Raw genomic sequence first — 22,738 nt, 5'->3', positions numbered from 1 at the left:
ATCAATAGTTTTTAAAAAATGTTTAAATAATATTTTTTATAATTAAATTATAAGGCTGATAACAATGTTTGGTTTAGTTTTTGATAGCTAGTAGTATCATTATATTGTTAGAATTTCTATAGAAAATTTAATGTTATACAAATACCAATAAGTATTCTAAGAATAAACCAATAGGTAACATAAATTTGTGAGCGTTTAAATTTTGATCAAAAATTAAATAACATATTTTATCAAGTATTTCTTTATTTGATATCTTTTATATTATCTCCATAAATATTAAAATGTTCAGAGCACTATGCTGATTTAATACAGAATTATATATATTATATATTATAAATTATATCTTAGTAATACATAAAAAAAATTGTCAATTGATTCTTTTTTTTCATCAGTATAATTCTTCAAATGTTGCTATAAACATTTTTGGTACTTATACGTTATCGTCCCTACCACCGACTCGTCGCGACTACCTTCATTTAACTTGTGCATTATCGCGACCATCTTGATTTTGAACAAATTATTGTACGCAACATATTTTTAATAGGTTTATAATAATACAAAACTACTCTAAGCTAAAAGTCAAAGTAGTTGGTAAGTTCCACAGATCCAAGGGCGGATCTAGGGGGGTTTCAGGAGGTCAGCTGACCCACAGTTAATATTTGTTGACAAAATTGGCCTCTTGGAAATTTTTTTCTCTTTTTAGACTTTGATTTGAACTCTTGGACAGTTGGCCCATAGGAGTTACTTAAAAAATGAATGCCATGTATATTCAAAGTTTAACATTTTTCAATTCATAATTTTTATTTTAAATTATATTGTTTTAGTAGAAAGTCAAGTAAATCATATTTTATTTCATACGTTTGTTGCTCTGATAAAATTAGATTATATTTATTAATCGTAAATAAGTCATTATCAGTGGTATCATTAATTCTAAAATGTAATATAAATATACTTATACGCTTTTATGAGCATATTGTGTTTTTTTTTTTTTTTATAAGGTATTCATTTCTAATTCAGTTTCATCCCTAATAGACGGCCTCTTGAAATGGCTTGACTCACAGTTCCCCGACTCTGAATCCGCTCCTACACAGATCCTTTGCCAAATAATTGTAATTGTACAACAAATTATTACTACTACAACGTAGTTGTGACTAAATGTCTACTAAAGTCCTAAAAGTTACCCAGCCAGTCTATAAAATTGCGATAAGTGCGATTGTAACGACACTGGAAAAAATAGAATTAGAAATAGAATCGCTTATAAAACAGCGTGCCATATAACCCATAATGAGGTAGTCGCGATAACGCACATGTACCATATTTTTAAATGTAATGATCTGTAATGTAAACAAATGTTTCATTCACACAAAAATTATACTCGAATAATTTTTAATCTACAATTCAATAAAGTATATTTAAGTTAAAACAAATTAATTTATATACCTTTCAATGTTTGTTTTCTTGAACATTTATTATTAACAAAACATTTTATCTATTTAAATTAAACAGAAATAATAAAAATGGTTATTCATTTCTTGTACTCCAAGTTTAACATATATTATACAATTAATTAGGTAAGGTTGTCATGGAATATAATTTTACTATTGTTTTAAATATAATTAAAATGATTTTAACAGTCCTAGTACATAAACTAGCTAAACTTAGGTACTGTAAAAAAGTGAAATTATATGTATATATATAATTTTACTTTCAAAATTGATGTAGTATTTACTGTCACTGAAAGATGGATAATACTCATCACCATAATTTATATATTTATGTACCAACAATTGACAAATTATGTTATTTCTGTTAAATAAAATAATAAAGGTTTATTTCTATGATTTATATTAAACTTAAATATTTATTTGTTTGAAAACTATAAACATGAATTTAATAGTAAATAAGAATAAATTATTTTATAAAATATTTAATTACCTCATTTAATTGTCATTTTTTTAAATTGTTTCATTTTATACACTAAAACAGGCGCGTACACAAAGAAATGTTTTGGGAAAGGTTTTACATTGTATATTTTCATAATAATATAATCTATATACCAATTTTACTATATAAAAACATATTTAATATAATTTTCCTGAATTTCGGGAGGGGTTTGACCCCTAAACCCCCCCCTTGTGTACGTCCCTGCACTAAAAGCATAAAATTAAGTACCTATAGATCATATTTATCATTAACGGACAAAAAATAATCTATGTTCAAAGAACATGTTAGTGATATTCAAGGTTTGGGATCACTTACAAAATCAAAATCAAAGTAAACATTTTAAACAACAAAAATTATATTAGATAAAAGTTTAATTTAATATTCATAATATGTTAACAATTTATAAAATATGTTATAAGTATACAAAAAAATTTTATATTTTTATGAATATAGTGATTTATTAATTAAGTATGAATATAAAATATTTTTATAACTAATAACCAAATACCCTGTAATTCTATTTAAAACAATAGTCATATAATTTATAAGTTTATATGTACCAAATTTTAATATACCAAAAATGATATGATATATTATAAGTGTTTTACAATAAAAATTATTTTTCTTAAGTTAATATATACTGTTATGAATAGCAAAAGTAAACTATATATCTATGTCATAAATTAATAAATAAATTAATAATACTATTCATCACAATTTACTGACTTAAAGGGTGGTGAAATAGATTATAGTTATTTTTTCAGAATTTTATAGTTTTTGTTACAGAGCTTTAACTTAGTCCAAGCAATCATAACTCATGACATTTTTTTTTCTCTGTATAATTTTCTACCTCAAACTTGTATTTTAAAAATGTCTAAATACAATTATTTTATGAAAAACTTTAGATGTTTTGCATAGGTTTTTATTAACATGATCTAGGTCTGCTTACTAAATGATCAAATTAAACAAAACATTACAATAATTTAAAATGTAATATCTAATTAAAAACTATATTATAATTCTCAAGCTGCTTTTTTAATAAGTTTCAAATCTTCAGCGAGTTTCAAACATTTCTCAGCCATTTCTTTTATGTCTTTTTTCTTCTCATCATCCATTATTGACAAAGCCATTAATACTTCCATAATATTAGTGGCAAAAACTTTTTCTGCAATTTCTTTGTCAGCACATATTAAACTATGAGCAATTACCAAAGCTCTATGCTGCATTGCATTATTAGGATGTGCTAATAAAGCCTTCAATGATTCTTCCCAATTGTTAAATGTCATTAATTTCTTACTACATTGGACACTATTTGATACAGCTATTGCAACTGCACCAGCTGCAGCCAATGATGTATCTTCATCTTCTTCCTCACACAATAAGAATAACATTTTCAATCTATCATTATCACCCTCAATTACCTTAATAACTTCATGAGATAACATAAGATTGGTAAAACATTGGACAGATGCTCTCCTAAGCATCAGATGTTCTTCAAATAAATAACTTTCAATAAGTTGCAGTCCACCAGAGTCTAAAATCTTTTTTCGGACTCTTTCATTCACAGATGCCATATTGCATAGAGCCATCATTGACTCAAAGTTTTCTAAAGCTGAACAGTCTGGATGCAATAGACTAAGAAATGGTCGTATGGATTCTAAACAACGTTGTTCTTTGAATGATACTTCTGGATTAATTGAAATTCCAATCCTAGCAAGAGCTTGAGATGCTTGTCTTTTTCCTTTAGGTGTACCTGAATGGGCAAGTTCTAAAAGAGCTTTTATACCTCCTAATTTAGCAACTTCACCTCTGACCTCAGGTAAGATACATATAGCATTAAACAAACGTGAAATAAGTTCTTTTATATTTAAACTTTCAGTTTTGGATAGCTGTACAAGAACTGTTATAACACCATGTTTGGATAATAATATAATTCTTTTATTTACAAAATCAGCATCATCTAGTTCATGATCTTCTGGTACATGCTGTTTGGAAAATTTGGCAAGTTCAATCATCTCTGGTATAACCTCTTGTTTTTCATATGCATTACATAAATTCACAAAAATTGATACTAGAGCATACATAGCAGATGTTTTCTCTGACTTAGCTAGCCCCATAATAGCTTCTAATGCTGCTTGATCTTCGATTAATTTTTCTTTGACTTCAGCATCTAAAGTTAAATAAGACAACCCTTCAACTGCCCACCTTTTTGTATCTGGATTAGTATTAGGATGTATTAAAAATCTACGACAAGCTTCAGCTAATTTAAGAGTAGAACCTTCTGAAAATGGACGTATAGAAGCATCAGTACCTCCACTACTACCAAGTTTACATAATCCGACTAATGCACGGATCCGAATATCATCATCACCACTTCTATAAAGATTTTTAAGTATTTGAGTACCTAGCTTCACAATTGGTGTTATCTTACTTTTTTTGGATGTGGCAGCAATAATGCACTCGCATGCAATTTTTTGCTGTACTTTGTCATTTGTTGTAGCCATGGCAAGAATCATTTCAATAATTCCTATAAAATAAATATTTATGAACTAAATAATGAAGAATATAAAATAAAATATGAATACATTGAACTTACCATCTCTTGATATAACTGAATTTCCTACATCTATTGGACCCATAAGCAATACTGTTAAAGTGGATACGGCTCGAACTTTTGTTTCTATATCTGGGTCTAGAAGCATTTTTTTAAGGAACTCATCAACAGCTTCCATATATTTTTCTCGGGATTTGTCACAAGTTAAATTGTCATAAATTCTTGATAAGCAAACTGAAACATTAGTATGTGAATATTCCGTTATTTCCATTTTTGACTCGTATCTAGTTTCAATAAGTTCAGCAGCAATTTCTAACAATCTTTGTAAACCTTTCATATCAATCAAACGCTCAGCCCAATTTACATTGTTAAAATGTATATTTCTTGTTAAGATTTCTACTATAGAATCTCTCGCAAATTTATTAATTGAATGACGATCTATAGAACAAACTAAGCATGTTAGAATTGCATCTATTTCTTTTGAGTTTTTTATGCATTTTTCTTCATTCGGTGAACTATCTAATTTGTTGGACATGCCAGTTAAACTATTTAATGCTTCTTGTATAATATATGTAACACCATTTATTTCATTTTGATTTTCTGTGTTTAATGCATCAATAAACCATGGCACACCTAAATCAACTAGAACTTGTTTGGTACAAGTTTCATTATTTTTACATAGTTGTCCAATTATTCTCAAAGCATTTATTCGTACTTCAGAATTTTTATCGTTCTTTAAAAGACCTTTAATTTTACTGACAATACCAAATTTTAATAAGCCAACACATCCACTATTTGACTCTTTAGATATAACCAATAAATTTTTTATGGCGGTTATACGTTTATCAATACTTTCTTCAATTGTAAAAACAAATTTAAACATACTTTCAATTTTGTTAGACAGTTGAGCATTTTCTTTAACTTTTTCTTGGACAATTGGATGTAATCTTGACAAGATTGGCTGTATTTCTTTATTTGCTGGATCTGACAACAAACATTGTTTACCATCTACATATGCTTCTTCATATTTTCCAAGTTGTTCATAAGCATAACAACGTCGAAATAATGCTTTTGGATCGTCAACAACAATGTTTAATGATGAACTGCAGTCACGAATAGCATTTTCAAACTCACCTAATTTATTATATACTGCAGCTCGATTTTTATATAATATTGATTTCTCTCGATTATTTTCTTTAAGCAAGTCTAATGCATTAGAATAACAATTTAAAGCTCTTAGCCAGTCTCCATTTTTAAAAGCCACATTGCCTTGTTCTTTAAGTATAATCTCATTTTCAAAATTTTCTTCAGGCATCATATCACATTAAATAAAATACTGTGAGCTAATTATTCAAATTATATTATTTAAAAATTTATGATTTAACATAAATGAAAAAAACAAAAGAAAACGTGAACACGAGTTTTTTACATTAAAATGTTTGAAAGGATGCCAAGAATAAAAATTCTTAATGAAATAGAACGTTCTAGAATTTATAATACAATATATTTTTAAACCTTATTGAAGTTGAATACTATTATCAATTAACAATTTAAAAAGTAGCTTATCACTCTTATCATTCAAATTTTTCCACAGTTATATTTGATCTTGTATCATGTACTATAGTATATGATCTAAGCCAGGGGTCTTTAACCCATGGCCCACGGGCCACTTGCGGCTCGCCCTGTCATAACATGCGGCCCGCGATTACATTTTAAATGTTTTCATATTAAAAATAAAATAAAAAAATTGTAATTAAAAAAAAAATAATTATCTTTTTATGTTTTAATAATAATAATGATTTGTAATTTTAAATGTACCCACCTAATTTTAATAAATGTAAGAATAAAACTGAATTTTTATATAAAATACATGTTTTTACTACGATTGCGGCCCGCAAGGTTTAAAAATAATAATATGTGGTCCGTTGCATAAAAAGGTTGAAGACCACTGATCTAAGCAGTGGTGTCCATACGGGGGTGGTTTCCGGGTTCAAACCCCCCACAGGGCAAAAAAAAAAATTGTTTTATTATTGATGACGTGTAATATATTCGTAGTTTCATTATTACGCTTTGAACTTAAAATATACAACTATACAAATATTATGATAATTAAATAATTATATTGATAGGTGTTTGAAAAGTTTTGTTAACTATGCTGTTTTTATATTCCAATAGCTATTAATTTATCGTAATATAAAAGTAAACATAAATTGGTAATAAAGTTGTATAAAATAATTTCTATTTATAGCAGTTATTTATCTCATTTATCTATGCAACGAAAAAAAAAGATTATTTATATTTATTATTTTTGTTAACCCCCCCCCCCTCAGAGCAAGATTGAATGTACGCCACTGGATCTAAGTAATAGTTTCATAGCAGTAGTGTATTCAGGCTTCATGTAACGGGATGTTTTAAAATTTGATAGTCTTATGGTAAGTAGGGGGGGCCCCCCTCCGTATTACATTAATAAATAACATTTATTTATATAAATGAATATATTAATACAGTATATATAAAATCTACAAGTTGTATACATTTATTTAAATTATACTGTAAATTTGCAATTTGGTGAAATAATATATGGTGGTTGATGGGGTTCTAACACCCATATAACCCCCGATTCATAGTAATTATTCGATTTAACTATGTAATGCATTCTTTAATGTACATGTAGTAAAGCTATGTAATTGTTCTTTGTGCTCATATGTAATTCAGAATAGAGCTGATAGAACTAATAGAGAATAAAAAACATTAAATCATATTTTTATGGTACCTAATCTACAATTTAATGATTAGATAAGATTGATTGAGATCTCCATTTAATATGGTATCTTAAATCGTGATTCATATCAGACTCAATATCATAAACCTATTAGTTAATGTCTAAAATCTATGCTTCATATTTATTTATGTTTGGCACTATATTTCTTCAAGCATAAAGTAGAAGTGAAAAAATGGGTAATTGTTATTTAATTTCAATTTACAGCTTCACTATTAAAAATAAGAAGATTGGTTATTGTTCAAAATAAACAACTTCATATTTATCAATGTTGTAGATTTTTAAATATCTTACAAAGTTAAAAATTTATTGTCAATTCAGGTTATATAAACAAATTAATTATACATACACTTTATAAGAAACCAAATTTTGAAAATAAATTATAAACTGAATTGAATAGAATGCTGAATTGTAAATCATAATTATTATAATTATTATTTATTTTCTTGTATAATTATTTATAGAAATTACAGTTGATCCTAAATAGATAAATGTGTGGTCTAATTATAAATAAGGAAAAAAAATCACGTACAATATTATTAGTTATTTCTTTTAAAATCTTTTGCTTTATTTAGTTACACCAATTACTAGTATAAATTATAAAAAGTATCATAGATAGAAGGTACATTAAAAAAGAAAAAAACGCAATATTAAGTTCTCATAAGTCATTATAAAATAAAATTAAAAAAATATTTAAAAATATGGTACCATCCGATTATTTTGAGGTAACTATATAAAATCATAACAAGACACATCATTCTTGAATAGGGAATACTATAGGACTACATAAAATGCTCCTAAAACTAACTTAGAATAAAGTTATTTACAATATTACTCATAAATATCCTTAACAATATTACAAACTACCTTAATATTATTGAGATGATACATTTAAAGTTTATGTTCTAAATTCAGTAACAAAAAATATATAAAATCAGAGAATCTTTCCCAGAATTTAAATTAGTTTAAATTCCAATGGAAAACTAATTTTAAAAATAATTTAATTCTAATGATGAATAAATTATACTCTTATTAAATAATTTTCGATTCTAATTAACAAATTATAAAAACTGACCATTTTTAGCATTATAAAACAGAATACGTGCGTGTTATGTAATTTACATTGGAAATCAAATATTAGCACTCATTAAACAAACAGTAAACACTATAAATAAACAATTATAATTATAAATTAATTTACTTAATATTTCTTACAATTTAAATAATAAGATACTATTAGTATAAATAAATACAAACAATAGAAATCAATAAAATACCAATCTATTACACTCACTATTTAAATGGAAAAATGTTATATTTTGCAAGTTTCAATAATAAATACTGTTATAATTTATTATATAAATAATTGATACCTCAAAATATAATTTGTTCTGTTATCAATGATTATATTTTCAAGTTCAGAAAATTAATTAATGGTTTTATTCACTAAAATAGCAATTTAAGTAGAATATTTAATTACTAAGGGATAAAGAGATTATGTTAAAGAAAATATAAACTACAAAAGAAAATATATTATTTATAAGGTGGGCTTTTGAATATTCACATTATTGAGAACAAACTTTCATATATATATATATATATATATATATATAATGAATTATGAAGCATTGTTGATAAGAGCAAATTTTATAGTATTAATCATCTTGTCTTGAATTTAAAAAATTTAACATTTATAGTAAACAAAATTTTGTCAGTTCTGCCGAATTTTAGTCAACTTTCAGAAAAGTATTGAGAAATGTCAGGATAAATTTCAATTAAGGACTATATTCCTGAAAATGTTGATGGTACAGGAATGCTAATTCAACCTTGAACTTCGTTCATCATATTTCTGCTAAATATTGTTGCACATAATTTATAAATCAGAAACATGTTCTTCTGTCTTTTCTGCATCTGAACCTAAATCTTGTTTTAAGGCTTCAACACATGATTTTGGTATTAATGTACCTAGAATAATAAAAAATATAAGACAAACATTATAAATAAATAGAAACAAAATATGCCAAAAATTACTTACCAACTATTTTCATTCCTTCAGCAGTCTTTAATCTGACAACTTGCATTTTGTGATGTGAACCTGTACGAGCAAGCAATACATTTTCTATTCTACTCCACACACTTAACACTGATCCAGATAAAACATTGTATGTACGACGTCTCAATCCTACTTCACAGTCTTGACCAAGTGTAACAAGTTTACAGTTGCCACGCCTTAATAAAATCAATAATAACTCTTAAAAATTATACTATAATAAAAATAAATGTTTAAATTACCAATAAGCATGTGAACAAATAGTTTCAGATGAATCATATTGTTCTTTCCAATGTTTTTCTGCTTCATCACTTTCCACTTTATAGTATTTTTTTTCAAGTTCACTTAGCGATTCTTGCCTCAACTAAAAAATAATTAGCACATAAATATACAGTTAAAGGTATAAAACAATTTTTAACTTTATAAAAAATATTTAATTTCCATAATTTACCTGTAATCCAGTATTTGGACGGAATATAGTAAACATGATGTCTTTCTTAGATGGTGATTTTGTGGTTTCTCCTTTTTTATTAGCATTATTGTCAGCCATCAAAGCAAGAACTGCTGTACTTTTATTGTTTCTTACCTAAATTGAGTTTTAAATAATATTAAAATTATACTAAATATTTAAAAACTTTCCAAATTAATTTTTACTTGATGAGACAGATAAAATCCTTCATTAGAAGAAGATTTAGCATCAGCAGATCTTTCTAAAGCTTCATCCCAACTCATACCTCTTTCAACATGTACAATATGAAGCTCAGTAGTAGCTTGGCCAGTAGCATGCTTTCTAAGAAACTTATATAACTTTACTCGTTTTACATTTTCACCAGCTGTACCCAGATCTTAAGATAAATAAAAGGAAAAAATAAATAAATAATTAGCAAACAAAATGTAAATACATTACATTACAAAAAGTACATACCCAAGATTCCCAAATCGAAGCGACCAGATTTCTTGGCTTGTGTAATGATATGATGTAGCACATCAGTGAAATATTTAAACAGTCTGTTTTGAAGTTCAACTGGCATACCAAGGATACGATTTAGGAACTTGCTTATGTTGTTGTAATCCTTGTCTAATGTTAAGTTACCAGGACTAGCTTCATTATTGATTATCATACCAACGCCTACAAGAGCTCCACCAACATCTAAATAAATAAAATAAAAATTTTAATTTTAAATAAAGAATTTATCTATTATTTGATTAGTAAAGATTAAATGCATCATTTTATATTAATTGAATTAGAATTTTCAATATTTATGTTTAAAATATGTTGACATGCTTAAAATAATTGATAATAGTATAAATTATGATACAAAAATAATAATAATAATAATTAGAAAATATAAACATCTTTCAATGATGACAAAAAGTATTTCATGTTAACCATCCTCAATGTGTATAACACTAAACATTTATGAATTTTCAATCATTACCTTCAAAAAAGTTTCCTCTATAATCTTCTGGAGGTGGTACTATGGGACTTTCATAACCAATAATAGTTTTCATTGTGGTTTCTAATGCAGCACGACCATATTTATTATCAATATTAAATTTAGATAAATCTCGGGTTTCTGTTGCTCTCCTATCACCATGAGTTAGAGCACCCTATAATATAATATTGTACAAAATATATAATAGATAATAATTAATATAGTTAACCATAAAATAAATAACATCCTTTAGTTAATACTCACAAGACTTTCTAATCTCTTAGCTACAATAGATGCAAATCTTCTCTCGCCAGCTAAGTCTGATATAAGGAATATATATTCTGGAGCATTAACTTGATTAGAACGATGAGAACGACCAAACTGCTGAATAGCCCTGTCAGCACTCCATGGTAATTCTAAGGTAATGTGAACTCTACGACGCTGATTACGAGCCCTTCGATCACTTTGCAATGAAATACCAGAACTAGCAGCTTCAGATATTATAGCAACATCTTTTTCTCCATCCATAAATCTTTGTTTTTCTATTTAAATATATATATTTATATATTAGAAATAAATTAACTCTTAAAAGTTAATCAATAATACTTACCAATAACATTTAAAGTTTCCAATGGGGCATCAACTTCAGACCGAGACTCGTATTGTATACCACCATCAGTTTGAACAACTCTTCCTTTTCTTCCGGTCATCTAAAATACAATTATTTTGTTATTCAATATTTTTTTATATAATTTTTAGTAATTGAGTTCAGTTTTTTTTTTTAATTAAGTGTGCACTAATTTTTTTTTTAGAAATATCAAAATAGATTTAATTGCTTAAAATGTATTATACTTTACAATTTGTTAAATTATTACAATGTCACCATAACTTATGATCTAGGGTGAGCAAGATACTAGAAATAACTCACTCATTTTGTTACAAAGTACTTGGGCTTATAAAATTAAATAATTAATATAATTTCAATATAGACACTTATAACATTTGTGCTTAGGAAAATAAAAGAAATGTTATATAAAATATCAATAAGAAGCAGGCCACGTTATTGAATTTGTATTAAAAGTAAAAAAATAAATGTTTTGTTTTCTTTATATAATTTAATTACGATCATTAATTTCGAATTCTACCAATTCAATATTATTATTTTTTAATAATTCTTTAGATAGGTCATTATTCAAATATTAAAAAAAAAAAAAAAATCCCTAGATCATGAGTTATAGTGATTGATTTTCTAACTAATTAACATACTGTATAGTTAAGTAATTACAGTATCATAAAATATTTAAGTATTATGTACATAAATTATATATTATCACAAGTTACAAAAGAAAACTGAATTTAAAACTTTTCAACTCATTTATTCATTCAATTTAAATATAACATATCAAATAATATATAACATATAGAACTGTCAATTTCTTTTTTCTCTTTTGTACTGGTGTTATATATAATATTTTATACTTATTACATATTAGATTTTAAATTACTGACTTCAGTAATATAGGTACTCATATCAGGATTCAAAACCCTTAATGAAAAAAAAAAAATCATACCAAAAATTAAGAAAAAGAACTATAATGCATCATGGTTAAATCCAGAAAGATAACATACTATACAACGAAGACATAAATTATTCATAATTTTAATTAGTCAAATTATTTAATTAAATAAGTATCAACATTTAAATACTAATGGTTGTTACGGACATACATAAATGTAGGTCCTTACGACCATCACTACACAGGGGAACCACATAAATAATAAATAATATAGGACTTGTGTAAACAATATAGAAAATAATTACTGGCACCATGCTAGGACCAGAGGGTAACACAAACACATATGCAAATGTGAGTAACATGCCACTTCAAAGTATTATTGAGACGGGAAATCCAATTAATTTCAGAATTAAATTATAAGAGTGCATGACAGAATATGGAATATGTGCGAGTGGCAATATTAGTGAGGTCCACTATTAAAGTAATAAATCTGAAAACATCCACATTTAGCATCTCAGGGAGTTAATAATAATTGGAAATAACTTTTATATTATAAAACCATAAAGCTTTAAAGCACAACTGATTTCCACGAGACCTGAGTATATAAGGGAGGTTGCTAACAAACCAATATTCAAATGTTTTTTAGTCCAGTAAATGCAGGCACCTTTATGCGCTTAACTTAATATTTTAATTTGTACTTAGAATTGTTTTGTGAAATTATACTATTGAACTTAAAATTTATCGATAATTTAACTAATTAAGAAGCTGCACAATTGTCTTTATTTCTCTCCCGTTGCACTAGTCTGTACACTCAGATTGGCACACAACATAGTAATGGAAAAAGAATAATTGCATAGAAAATTTTATATTTTTCAAATTGCATATGTAAGGCATAAATTAATATTAAATTAATTTAATTTATAATAAAAATTATAGTTTAACAGAAAGTAGAATAAATCATAGGAACTTAAGGAACTTTTAATAATGATTAATTAAGATAACAAGAATTCACAATATAAATTATGACATATACATGAAAATAAAAAAGTAAGATATGTACTTACTTCAGCAACATTTTCTGGTCCACCAAGTTCATCAATTAGTTGATCAAGGGTATTTGGTGGTAACTTATCACCTAATCTTTCAATCCTTTCCATCAATTCTTCTTTCATACTACACGCACGATCAATAGCATCTTTCTGATGACTGTTATTAGCCATACTTGATTTCAGTACTATTTGATGAATTTTATCTTTTGCAGTTTGTTTCTTTTTAGCAGGAACTTTGTTTTTACGTTTTTTTCCTCGACCTCCGGCCCAAGGTTCTTAAGTAAAATAATTTAGCAATTATAACAATTATAATCTAGTATAAAATCAATAAAAATAAATATTATTTACCATCACTATCTGTTTCATCTTCCCCAAATGGATTAAAATCACTGCTTGCTTCTGAATCATCGCTATGTTCTTCGCTAATTTCAGATTCAGATTCAGACATTTTAAAATCTGAATCATCATTGTCAGATTTTGAATCTGAGTCACTTGAATCTTTGGCACGTTTAACATGCTTCGAAGATGCTTGACGACCTAATGTTTAAATATTATAATTTATATTCAGTGAACTGTAAAATTAAAATATTATTACCAGATTTTCTTTTTTCTCCACTTCCTCCAGAGCCACTAGGTCCCTGAGAATCACCATTTTGGACTTTAGAATGTTTTAATTCAATACCAACATTTCCAAGGAGTTTTTTTATTCTATTACGATCTGGTGCAGGAAAATGTTTCTCAACTAAAGATTGTAATACACCCCTAAAATATTTCATGTAAGTTTTAACATTAGTTTTAAATCCTTTAATATTAAGTGTACTTACTTTGCTGTTGATACAAAATCTGTTAATTCTCCATCATCTTTTTCAAGCTGTTCAAGAGTTCGGGCTTCTCCAGTAGATTGCAATCCAATAATTACACACTTTCCATGTTTAATTGCCTCTCTAAATAATTAAGATTAAGTAATAAAAAAAGTTATAATTTAAGTATTATTTTACCTAGCTACATCAACTGCATGTTTAACTTTTGCTGCAATACATAAATATTTGAAAAATCTTTGATGGGAAGACCAAAACTGACCCCACATTGTTTTTCTCATGCGATTTTCAGCATCAATTAGCTCTGCTGCTTCTTGGAACATATGCATTGCATCCACCCACTATTATACATTTTATACATTTTAATATATATGAACTTTTTCAAACATAAGATTTGGCTAAGTTAAAAATTTATGGTATACCAATTTTACAGCATTATCATAAACATTACTAAATTCAGTTGATAATGGTACTTCTTCAATTTTAAATGACACACCATGGAAACTTAACTGTCTTGCTATATACATGCCTCGAAGTTTCATATCCATTGCAACTATTTCCATAGCACCAACACCACTGAACAAAAAAATATAATTTTAGTAGTAAATGAATAATATTAGTAGTAATTAAAATAAAAATTAAATTACCGTTTTTCAACTGCATTAATAAAATCAAGAAATTCTGGAAATGTTGTCCCTTGTCCCCACATTCCCAGACGTACCATATAAGCCATATTTCGAGGTTCCGAAGCACCAGTAGCTGATGCATAAACAACTCGAGCATTAGGCAATTTATTTTGTAAATCAAGCACTGTTAATCCTGTTTTTGTTGGTTTTGTAGAACCAACTGGACAAAGATTCTTAGCACGATGGCATTCATCAAAAACAATCTAATAACCCAATTATTAAAGAAAAATCTTAAGTATAAAATAATTCATAAATATTATATTACATTCAACTCATTATCTAATCTACGAAATTATATCAGATTTTTTAAAAAAATATCATATTATTTTTAAATTGTTTAGCATGGTACCAAATAAATTAATAATTGTATTGGTAATCATATATCAATAATACAAATCATAATCTTAATTTGTTTCAGGATCTTAAATCTCCAAAAGAATATCTTAAATGAAAAAAATGTACTTGGTATAACTAATAGATATTATGTAGAAATTATATAAGTATTAAAAATTAAAAAATTAATGTTTTATGAATTTATAGCTACAAAAATAATATACAATTTTGTAATGTTTGGATTTTTCTCTACAAATTAGAAAATTTATGAGAATTCAAATATGACTTTCCATTAAGTTTTAGACTTAGACATACTTTGATATCAGTGAAATTTTTTCTTTTGATGACTGTAAAAATTCTTCTTATCAATAATGTGTAGATAGATACAAAAAAAAAACTTATACCATGATAAAATAATATAGTATTTGTTATAAAGGATACAAGTCCATCAAAATCATCACCACACCAATTCAATAGTTGTTTCAAACGACTTTTATATTTTCCACCACCACTTGATTCACCGATGAGAGCAGAATAAGTAGAAAAAATAACTCCTTTTGATACATTTCCATTTGGTTGAGAATTTATTTTGGCATATTTAAACTGGTAAAATAAAATATTGATCAAAAACAGATATATATAAATATACAACTAATTTACCTTATTCAAAGAATACACTTTAATGTTGGATGTTCCAATATCTTCTAAATCACGTTCAGCATCAAATTTCAAATCATTAGATACCGAAACCCATATAGCTTTCTTCCGACCTTTTAAAAAGTTCTCAAATATCAACCCAGCAATTGTTCGACCTTTACCCACTCCAGCACCATCACCAATAAGAAAACCTGCTCTTGAACCATCAGGTAATACATGTTCATGTTGTTGGCATGTATAAGTAATAGCTTCTAATTGAAGAGCAGAAAGAGATCCAGAATTTATGGTTTCTGGAGGAAGTGATAATTCATATTTTACGTCAGCAGGTTCAACACTTGATAGAGATGCTGTTTCTACTACTGGATCTGGATGTTTCTTACCAAGCTTCACTATAATTTAAAACATCAATAAATTGCATTTTTCATAATAGTGATAGACACAGAATTTACATTTGGCAGGCATATAATCAGCATATGTTTCAGCTACTCCCATATCTTCATCTTCATTCTCTTCTTCATCTTCGCCAGGACGTCCTGACATCTATAATAAACAATGGAGTAATATTAATAAATACCGAAAATTAAAACTATAATTTTATCAATTTAAAAGTTGCTGTGATTTAACATAATAGTTGGGAGGAGGATAGTCATGGATCATATATGACTAAAAATAAATGTTTAAGTATTTTTAATGGATGTCTCTATTAAACTTACACAAGTTTTTTCAAATAAATTTCATAAGTTATAGTAAAAATAGTTAAAACCTATTATTATAAATGTATACAATTTTTATCTTGCGTACACTGAATATTTAACTTTTGAAGTAGATGAGATGATAATTAAACACCAGTCATCACTAATTTTGCTACTTAATACCATTTTACTAGTGTGAGAAAAAATTTCAGTCTTGAGTGAAATGCAGCTGAGGCTCAAATTACACACAATTGAAATTCCTCACTTCCTATCATTGCTATACAACAGGGATAGACAATTCAAAGCCACTAGAGGACCAATTTTTAGAACTTGAAAATCTAGCATACCACAGTCAAGAGAGCAACAAAAAAAAATCATTAAATTTGACAATCAGCATTTATTTTAAATAAATTAATTTTACGATCGAATCAATACAATAAAATAAGTAAATAATACTTAACCGATATAGATATCTATACTAATATTATATAGAGGTAAAGTTTATGAGTTTGATTGTAGGAAGTAATCTCTGGAACTATTGTACCGATTTTGAAACTGCTTTCACTAGTAGAAAGTTACATTATTCATGACTGACATAAGCTAAATCTAATACTAGCTGAATTATTCGTCACTGCCAGGTAACAGTAAAAAAAAAAAAAAAAAGAGAGTAAAATTAAATATTATTACATACCCACATTTTAAAATAATGTTAATAAATAAATCTAAAAAATTTCCTGTACAACTTTGCCTGTGCCAGTTCTTGTAGTAGGTATTTTAAAGTACTTCTACGTACACAATATTTTTAATTTTATTTTCTTGGGGTAGAATAACATATTGGTTTTTTCTGCAGCCTAATTTTGCTAATCCTATATATAGGATACATTACAGATAAAAAAATATGCCAGCCAAATTTGGTCCACGAGTCACTAGTTGCCATCCCTGCACTACAATATAGTATTTTCTCATGTACTTCAAATTGAACAAGTGATAACCAACGGTGTATTATCATTTTTTGTTAAAAACATACATTATATTTTAATCACTTTTACTTATAACTATTTTTAGTAATTCTTAATTTCAAAATTAAGTTATCATTAATATAGCATGAATGAGTGTTTTCATTCACATGATAAAAATTATTATCAATAAACATTTTTTGAGAAAGGGCAAAACATAAATTCTTTATTTTGCTAACTCTTACATGTCCAATTACATATTAAAACAGTGCTAAAATAATTCCAATCATTACAAATTTTTTTTTTTTTTTATATATACTTAAATAACAAAAATAGAAAATATAGTGATGTATATTATTTAAATAAAAATTATAATTACTTTAGAATTCATTGTTTGATTGTACCAATATGGTGATACATTTTTAGGACCCACTGGAAAACTTTGTTGAGTAAATGGTTGTTGCATTAAATTTTGTAATAGCAGAGATGCAGCTGGTCCTCCTGAACTCAGTAGTTGAGATATTAAGTTAGTATTATTACCACCATTGCTCATTAATGCTTGTAGAAGGAAATTAGTAGCAGCGTTACCATCCATCATTCCTGCTGATCCACCACCAACCATACCTAAGTATACAAAATTATTATAAAATATTGTTTTTTATTTACTTCCAATTACCTATATTCAAAAAGTTAAAAAGGTTACATAACAACATCAAACATTTGAAATTAAGTTTTAAAGATAAATTATATTTAAATATTTAATACCAATACCTTGTAAAAATTGAGCTTGATTTATATTAGGAGGCATCATCCCTGGATAAGGCATATTTTGAGGAAACATCATATTAGAAGATCCTTGTGCTAAATTCATGAAAGGATTTCCCATCATGGCACCCATCCAATTAGGCATTCCACCTATATTTTTTGGATAGCCTGTAATAAAATAATTTTTATTTTATAACTATCAAAATTGAAATTTACATAATAAGAAACAATTGATCTTTAAATATTAATTCCCTTCAGTTTAATATTCATCTATATTATTTGCTTACCATATGATTACAAACTTTAATTAATATAAAGTATTATTACTATTGTAGATCATCTTACTATATATTTCATTGGTGTACATGATTAATAGCTTAAGCCCAAAATACCACGACTATAAAGCCTCGAATTCTTTGACATATTATCTACAAATTTCAATCAAATTATTTTAAAAATAACTTCAATAAATTGATATGACATTGACCCCTTACTATATTCAAGTATGGTACTAAAAAAAACTTCTTAAACATCCCTCAAGAACTGGAACATTAAAAACTGACTCTAATCTATATATTATTAGTTACCAAAAATGTAACAAAAAATCGTAATCCCTGACCATCACAATAATCAAATACTACCTATGGCAAATTAGGTTAGATATTACAAATTAATCCTAAATAAATGTCTTACCTATGGCATGCAATTAAACCTTAAATAAACACAGCTAATTACTCTAAGGGTTGCACCTCTTAGACCATATTGATATTTAAACTCTGTACATCTTCGTGCACAAACCAATCATCCAATTAGTATCTGAATTAGTGAAAGATAAGCTGTAAGGTAGGTCAAAGCTCACAAAATAAATTTTTTTACAGATATTTAAATTAATTTGTAGGCTAAAAATAACCTCTTTATTTCTGGTAAATAACAAATAAAAATGTTCTCATAGGTTAAACATATCTATCCAAAACTTTATAACATACGTTCAGTTTTAGAAACATTGAATCTTGTACAAATATTGTTCAATAACTAAGTATTAAACATCACAGAATAATTTAAGCAGTTTATTGATATAATAATTGTAATTTTAAAGTGAATTCATAATAATTACCCATGTTATTTGCATTCATTTTAGTTGTTGGTTCTAAAGGCTTATTTAAATTAGTATTGATGCTGGTACCAGGTGGTTTTTCATCTACATAAGACGACTTAATAGTTGCTGCTGTTGCCAAGTCTTTCCCTCCACCTGATAATAAAATGAAGTAACTTATAATTATAATTCTAAGAGTAAAAGTAAAATAAAATAATTTAAATTATTATTTTTTGTTCATTGGTTTATGTCAAAACTCAATTTTGTAATATAATGACAATTAAAAATGTTTAATTATTATATTCACAACAAAATAATAAAATGACAAATTATGGTCACAAATATTTTATCACATTAATAAATTGGAAAAAGCTCAAAAGATTAGCTGTCAGATTGGGAATCAACCCTTTGACCTCTCATGTTTCAGAATATTAATCTTCCACTAAGCTAAGTTTAGGAATGTATAAAAATGTTTTGCTATTCACATCAATATCACAGCTGCAGATCGGCTCCTCTCTATTACAAATTTCTTCCACTTTATAATCATTTTTAGTGATAATTATAGACAAGTAAAAGGTATATAGTTTTGTCGCCAAGAGTACTGTTAATTATATACACAAAACACTCCTAATATATTATTTTACGGAATATAAATGGCATTGCCTTGTAATGTAACAATTATTATTTTAGTTAAAAATAAAATCAATAGTTAATTAAGTAAGAATATCTACAAACACATTTATATTATTGATTTAACTAAATTATACTGTAATAGATAAAGAAGATTGGGAGAACTAAAGATGGTGAAATGGAATCAAGAAGACCAATTAATGTGGAAGCAGTTGTTAAACGTAATAAAACTACATAAAGTTGGGAAAGAAAGGTTAAGTAAAAATACAATTTAAAATCATTCACCTATTAGTAAGTAATAAAATTATAAAAATTAATTGAATATTTAAAAATAAATGTAGTTCCTTAGTTAAAAATGTCAATTAAAATAAGTTTTTATTGGAACAATTTAATTTAATTTAAAATTATTTAATAAGTATATTTAGGTCTAATACGAGCAGAATAAAATCTTGCTAATACTGTAATTTTTTTTTTTTTTTTTTTTTTAATTAATATAATAAAACATCTAATGGTTATATAATCAATAATCTTGATACGCAATACAATTTTAAGATACAATATATGTGCGACAGATGCATATAAATAACCTAATAATTATGATACTATATGTGTTAATTTGAACATTAATGTTTTTAATTAATTAATATAGTTTTTTTTTCTTTATAGAAATTCAATCAATCCTTATTTTTTTCATTAACTGTAAAAACTTTAGTTTAAAAATTATGAGATTATATGTTAAAATTCTAAAATTAAATTGATTTAAATAAAAAACTTACTATATTCAAAAGTTATAAAAATAGTTATTAATTATTGTATTATAAACCTATAAAAAATAAAAATAAATTTTTAAATAAAAAATATTTAGTTCATAATTATATACTAAGTAAAATTATGATGGCATAAAAGTTTATTATAGTAAAAATGATACCTATAAGCACTAATATTGAAAATTATATTTTACATAATATGTTATTAAATAATAATTTACTAAACATTAATTTAAAATTTGAACATAAAACAATTTGATTTATTTTTAAAAAGAAACAGTTCAGAATAGTACATAATACATTTTAAAAATTATAGTAAAATCTAAACAAAAAAAGTTATTTTAACATATTACTCAAACTATCTAAATAAATAAATTTAGTATATCATAATTTTTATCTAGTTAAATATTTATTTGGAAATTGTATGATTAATTATACTAAGATAATATTTGATTCATCCTTATTACATCCCTCTTTATAAATGAAAAAATAAATGGTTATCATCAGAATAGAATGAATTTATGAAATAACAACACTTATGAATTTTAATTTTAATCAATAATACTCCAAATTAATATTAATGAATTTCTTAAAAAACTAATATTATTTATTAATGAAATAAATAAAACATATTTAAATATTTCACTGAAATAAACAATAATTTTCTATAATCTAATATAATTAACTTTAGTTGATAAGAAAATTAAATAAATACTCCAATAAGTCTTAGGACTAAAAAAAATTTAATAATTAAAAAGGAACCTACATATAAAATACATTTTATATAAATAAAATCATTAAATGAAAATCTAGTTTATCACAATTATATACTACTTACCCGGAACTTCAGTTTTGTCTGGATCATCATCATCATCAAAATCGCTTCCAGAATCCGGATTTTTTTCAGTCTTCACAATCGTGTCTTTGGATGCCTAGAAAACCCATCAAACAACTTAGAGCAGATTTATCATAGAGCACTGGGAAGTAAAGGATGAGAGAAAAATAACACTTCAAGTCAGTCATTGAGAAATCATCCAAGTGACAAAATGTAACAAAATAACACATACGAAAGTATAATTGCAATCGGGACACTAACCATTATTTCAGACGGGTCCATGTACAGAGGCACGGTGAGTAATACTACGGAAGCTAGCCAGAATACAAGATTTCAGCGGAGTCGGCGTCGGTATTGATTAATCGCAGTGGATCATAATAAAAAAATTCTGCTGCAAGCTTATTGGTGGAACCGCCCTGATGATACAGGAACTTTAGCCACACAACGTACTGTTGAAAACTACACTGGTTGAAATACACAAAACGTCGTATTCGCTACATGAACGAGAAAACTGTTGTGTTTATAAAATTCGGGGCTCCCGGGAAAAAAATATAAACTTCAACTTATTTGTCAGGACAAAAGAATACAGGTTAGAATCAATACAATAGTTTTGCCGGAAAGAGAAAAACAACGCAGGTTGCCAGATGCTGCGAATAATACAACGCCCGTCGCGCTACTGCTGCCGAACGCCTCCGCATTGTTGATACACCGCTGCCGACCGCTCCGTCGATAGCGAGCCTTTACTTAATAGTGTTATGACAAAAGTACCATACATTGGTTGAATTCTGCTAGAAAACTTAAAACTTGAACTACATAAACGACGCTCGTTTTGGAGTCACATCATATTGATTGAGATTTTAAATGAAAAGCAAGTAATAAGAAATAAAAACACCCCAATTATTCTATATAAATATCCATTTAGAAAATATTATCACAGTAAAATTACATACATTAGTATATATCGTTTAATCTATTACTAACTAAATTAAACGTCAAGCATTTGAAAACAAATCAAATTTTTAAAACAAAATATAATACGGACCTTATTGAATTGTATAGCCTTGAATGTACTTTTAGTTCTAAGGTTGGCAACACGTTAAAATTAACCGAAAAAATGATAACATCGTACCACCAATGAGACATCGCGTTATGGCGTTTAATTTACTTTAGATAATTT

General features: G+C 26.5%; 2 protein-coding genes across 3 annotated transcripts; both read right to left on the bottom strand.

Moving 5' to 3' along the window:
• Positions 1-2,463: 2,463 nt before the first annotated feature.
• On the bottom strand, positions 2,464-5,865 carry LOC112683820 (protein unc-45 homolog B). The gene is made up of 2 exons (XM_025554989.1): positions 4,541-5,865; positions 2,464-4,471 (listed from the first exon to the last, which is right to left on the bottom strand). Exons 1-2 carry the CDS (start codon positions 5,814-5,816, stop codon positions 2,967-2,969), a joined length of 2,781 nt encoding a protein of 926 aa, XP_025410774.1. The 5' UTR covers positions 5,817-5,865; the 3' UTR covers positions 2,464-2,966.
• A 2,951-nt stretch (positions 5,866-8,816) lies between these two features.
• On the bottom strand, positions 8,817-22,244 carry LOC112683861 (protein strawberry notch). 2 transcript variants are annotated; one of them, XM_025555044.1, is made up of 24 exons: positions 21,823-22,244; positions 21,565-21,658; positions 19,351-19,485; positions 18,243-18,404; positions 17,851-18,095; positions 16,273-16,363; positions 15,827-16,212; positions 15,608-15,769; positions 14,795-15,036; positions 14,570-14,723; positions 14,328-14,488; positions 14,154-14,273; positions 13,925-14,091; positions 13,678-13,866; positions 13,345-13,604; positions 11,374-11,473; positions 11,028-11,305; positions 10,767-10,938; positions 10,253-10,477; positions 9,982-10,172; positions 9,779-9,913; positions 9,570-9,691; positions 9,313-9,506; positions 8,818-9,242 (listed from the first exon to the last, which is right to left on the bottom strand). In XM_025555044.1, the coding sequence occupies exons 1-24, from the start codon at positions 21,841-21,843 to the stop codon at positions 9,151-9,153; spliced, it is 4,098 nt and encodes a 1,365-aa protein (XP_025410829.1). In that variant the 5' UTR covers positions 21,844-22,244; the 3' UTR covers positions 8,818-9,150. The 2 variants fall into 2 exon arrangements, with proteins under 2 accessions (XP_025410830.1, XP_025410829.1); XM_025555045.1 differs by lacking the exons at positions 19,351-19,485; positions 21,565-21,658; positions 21,823-22,244 and adding exons at positions 18,582-18,664; positions 18,731-19,131 and having other exon boundaries at positions 8,817-9,242.
• Between the last annotated feature and the right edge of the window lie 494 nt (positions 22,245-22,738).

The sequence above is a fragment of the Sipha flava genome, unplaced genomic scaffold (assembly GCF_003268045.1).
Source record: "Sipha flava isolate LNK unplaced genomic scaffold, YSA_version1 236_pilon_pilon, whole genome shotgun sequence".
Classification (NCBI taxonomy): Eukaryota; Metazoa; Arthropoda; class Insecta; order Hemiptera; family Aphididae; genus Sipha; species Sipha flava.
The sequence above is the reverse complement of the archived record's forward strand: the minus strand, read 5'-3'. Positions and strand labels throughout refer to the sequence as shown.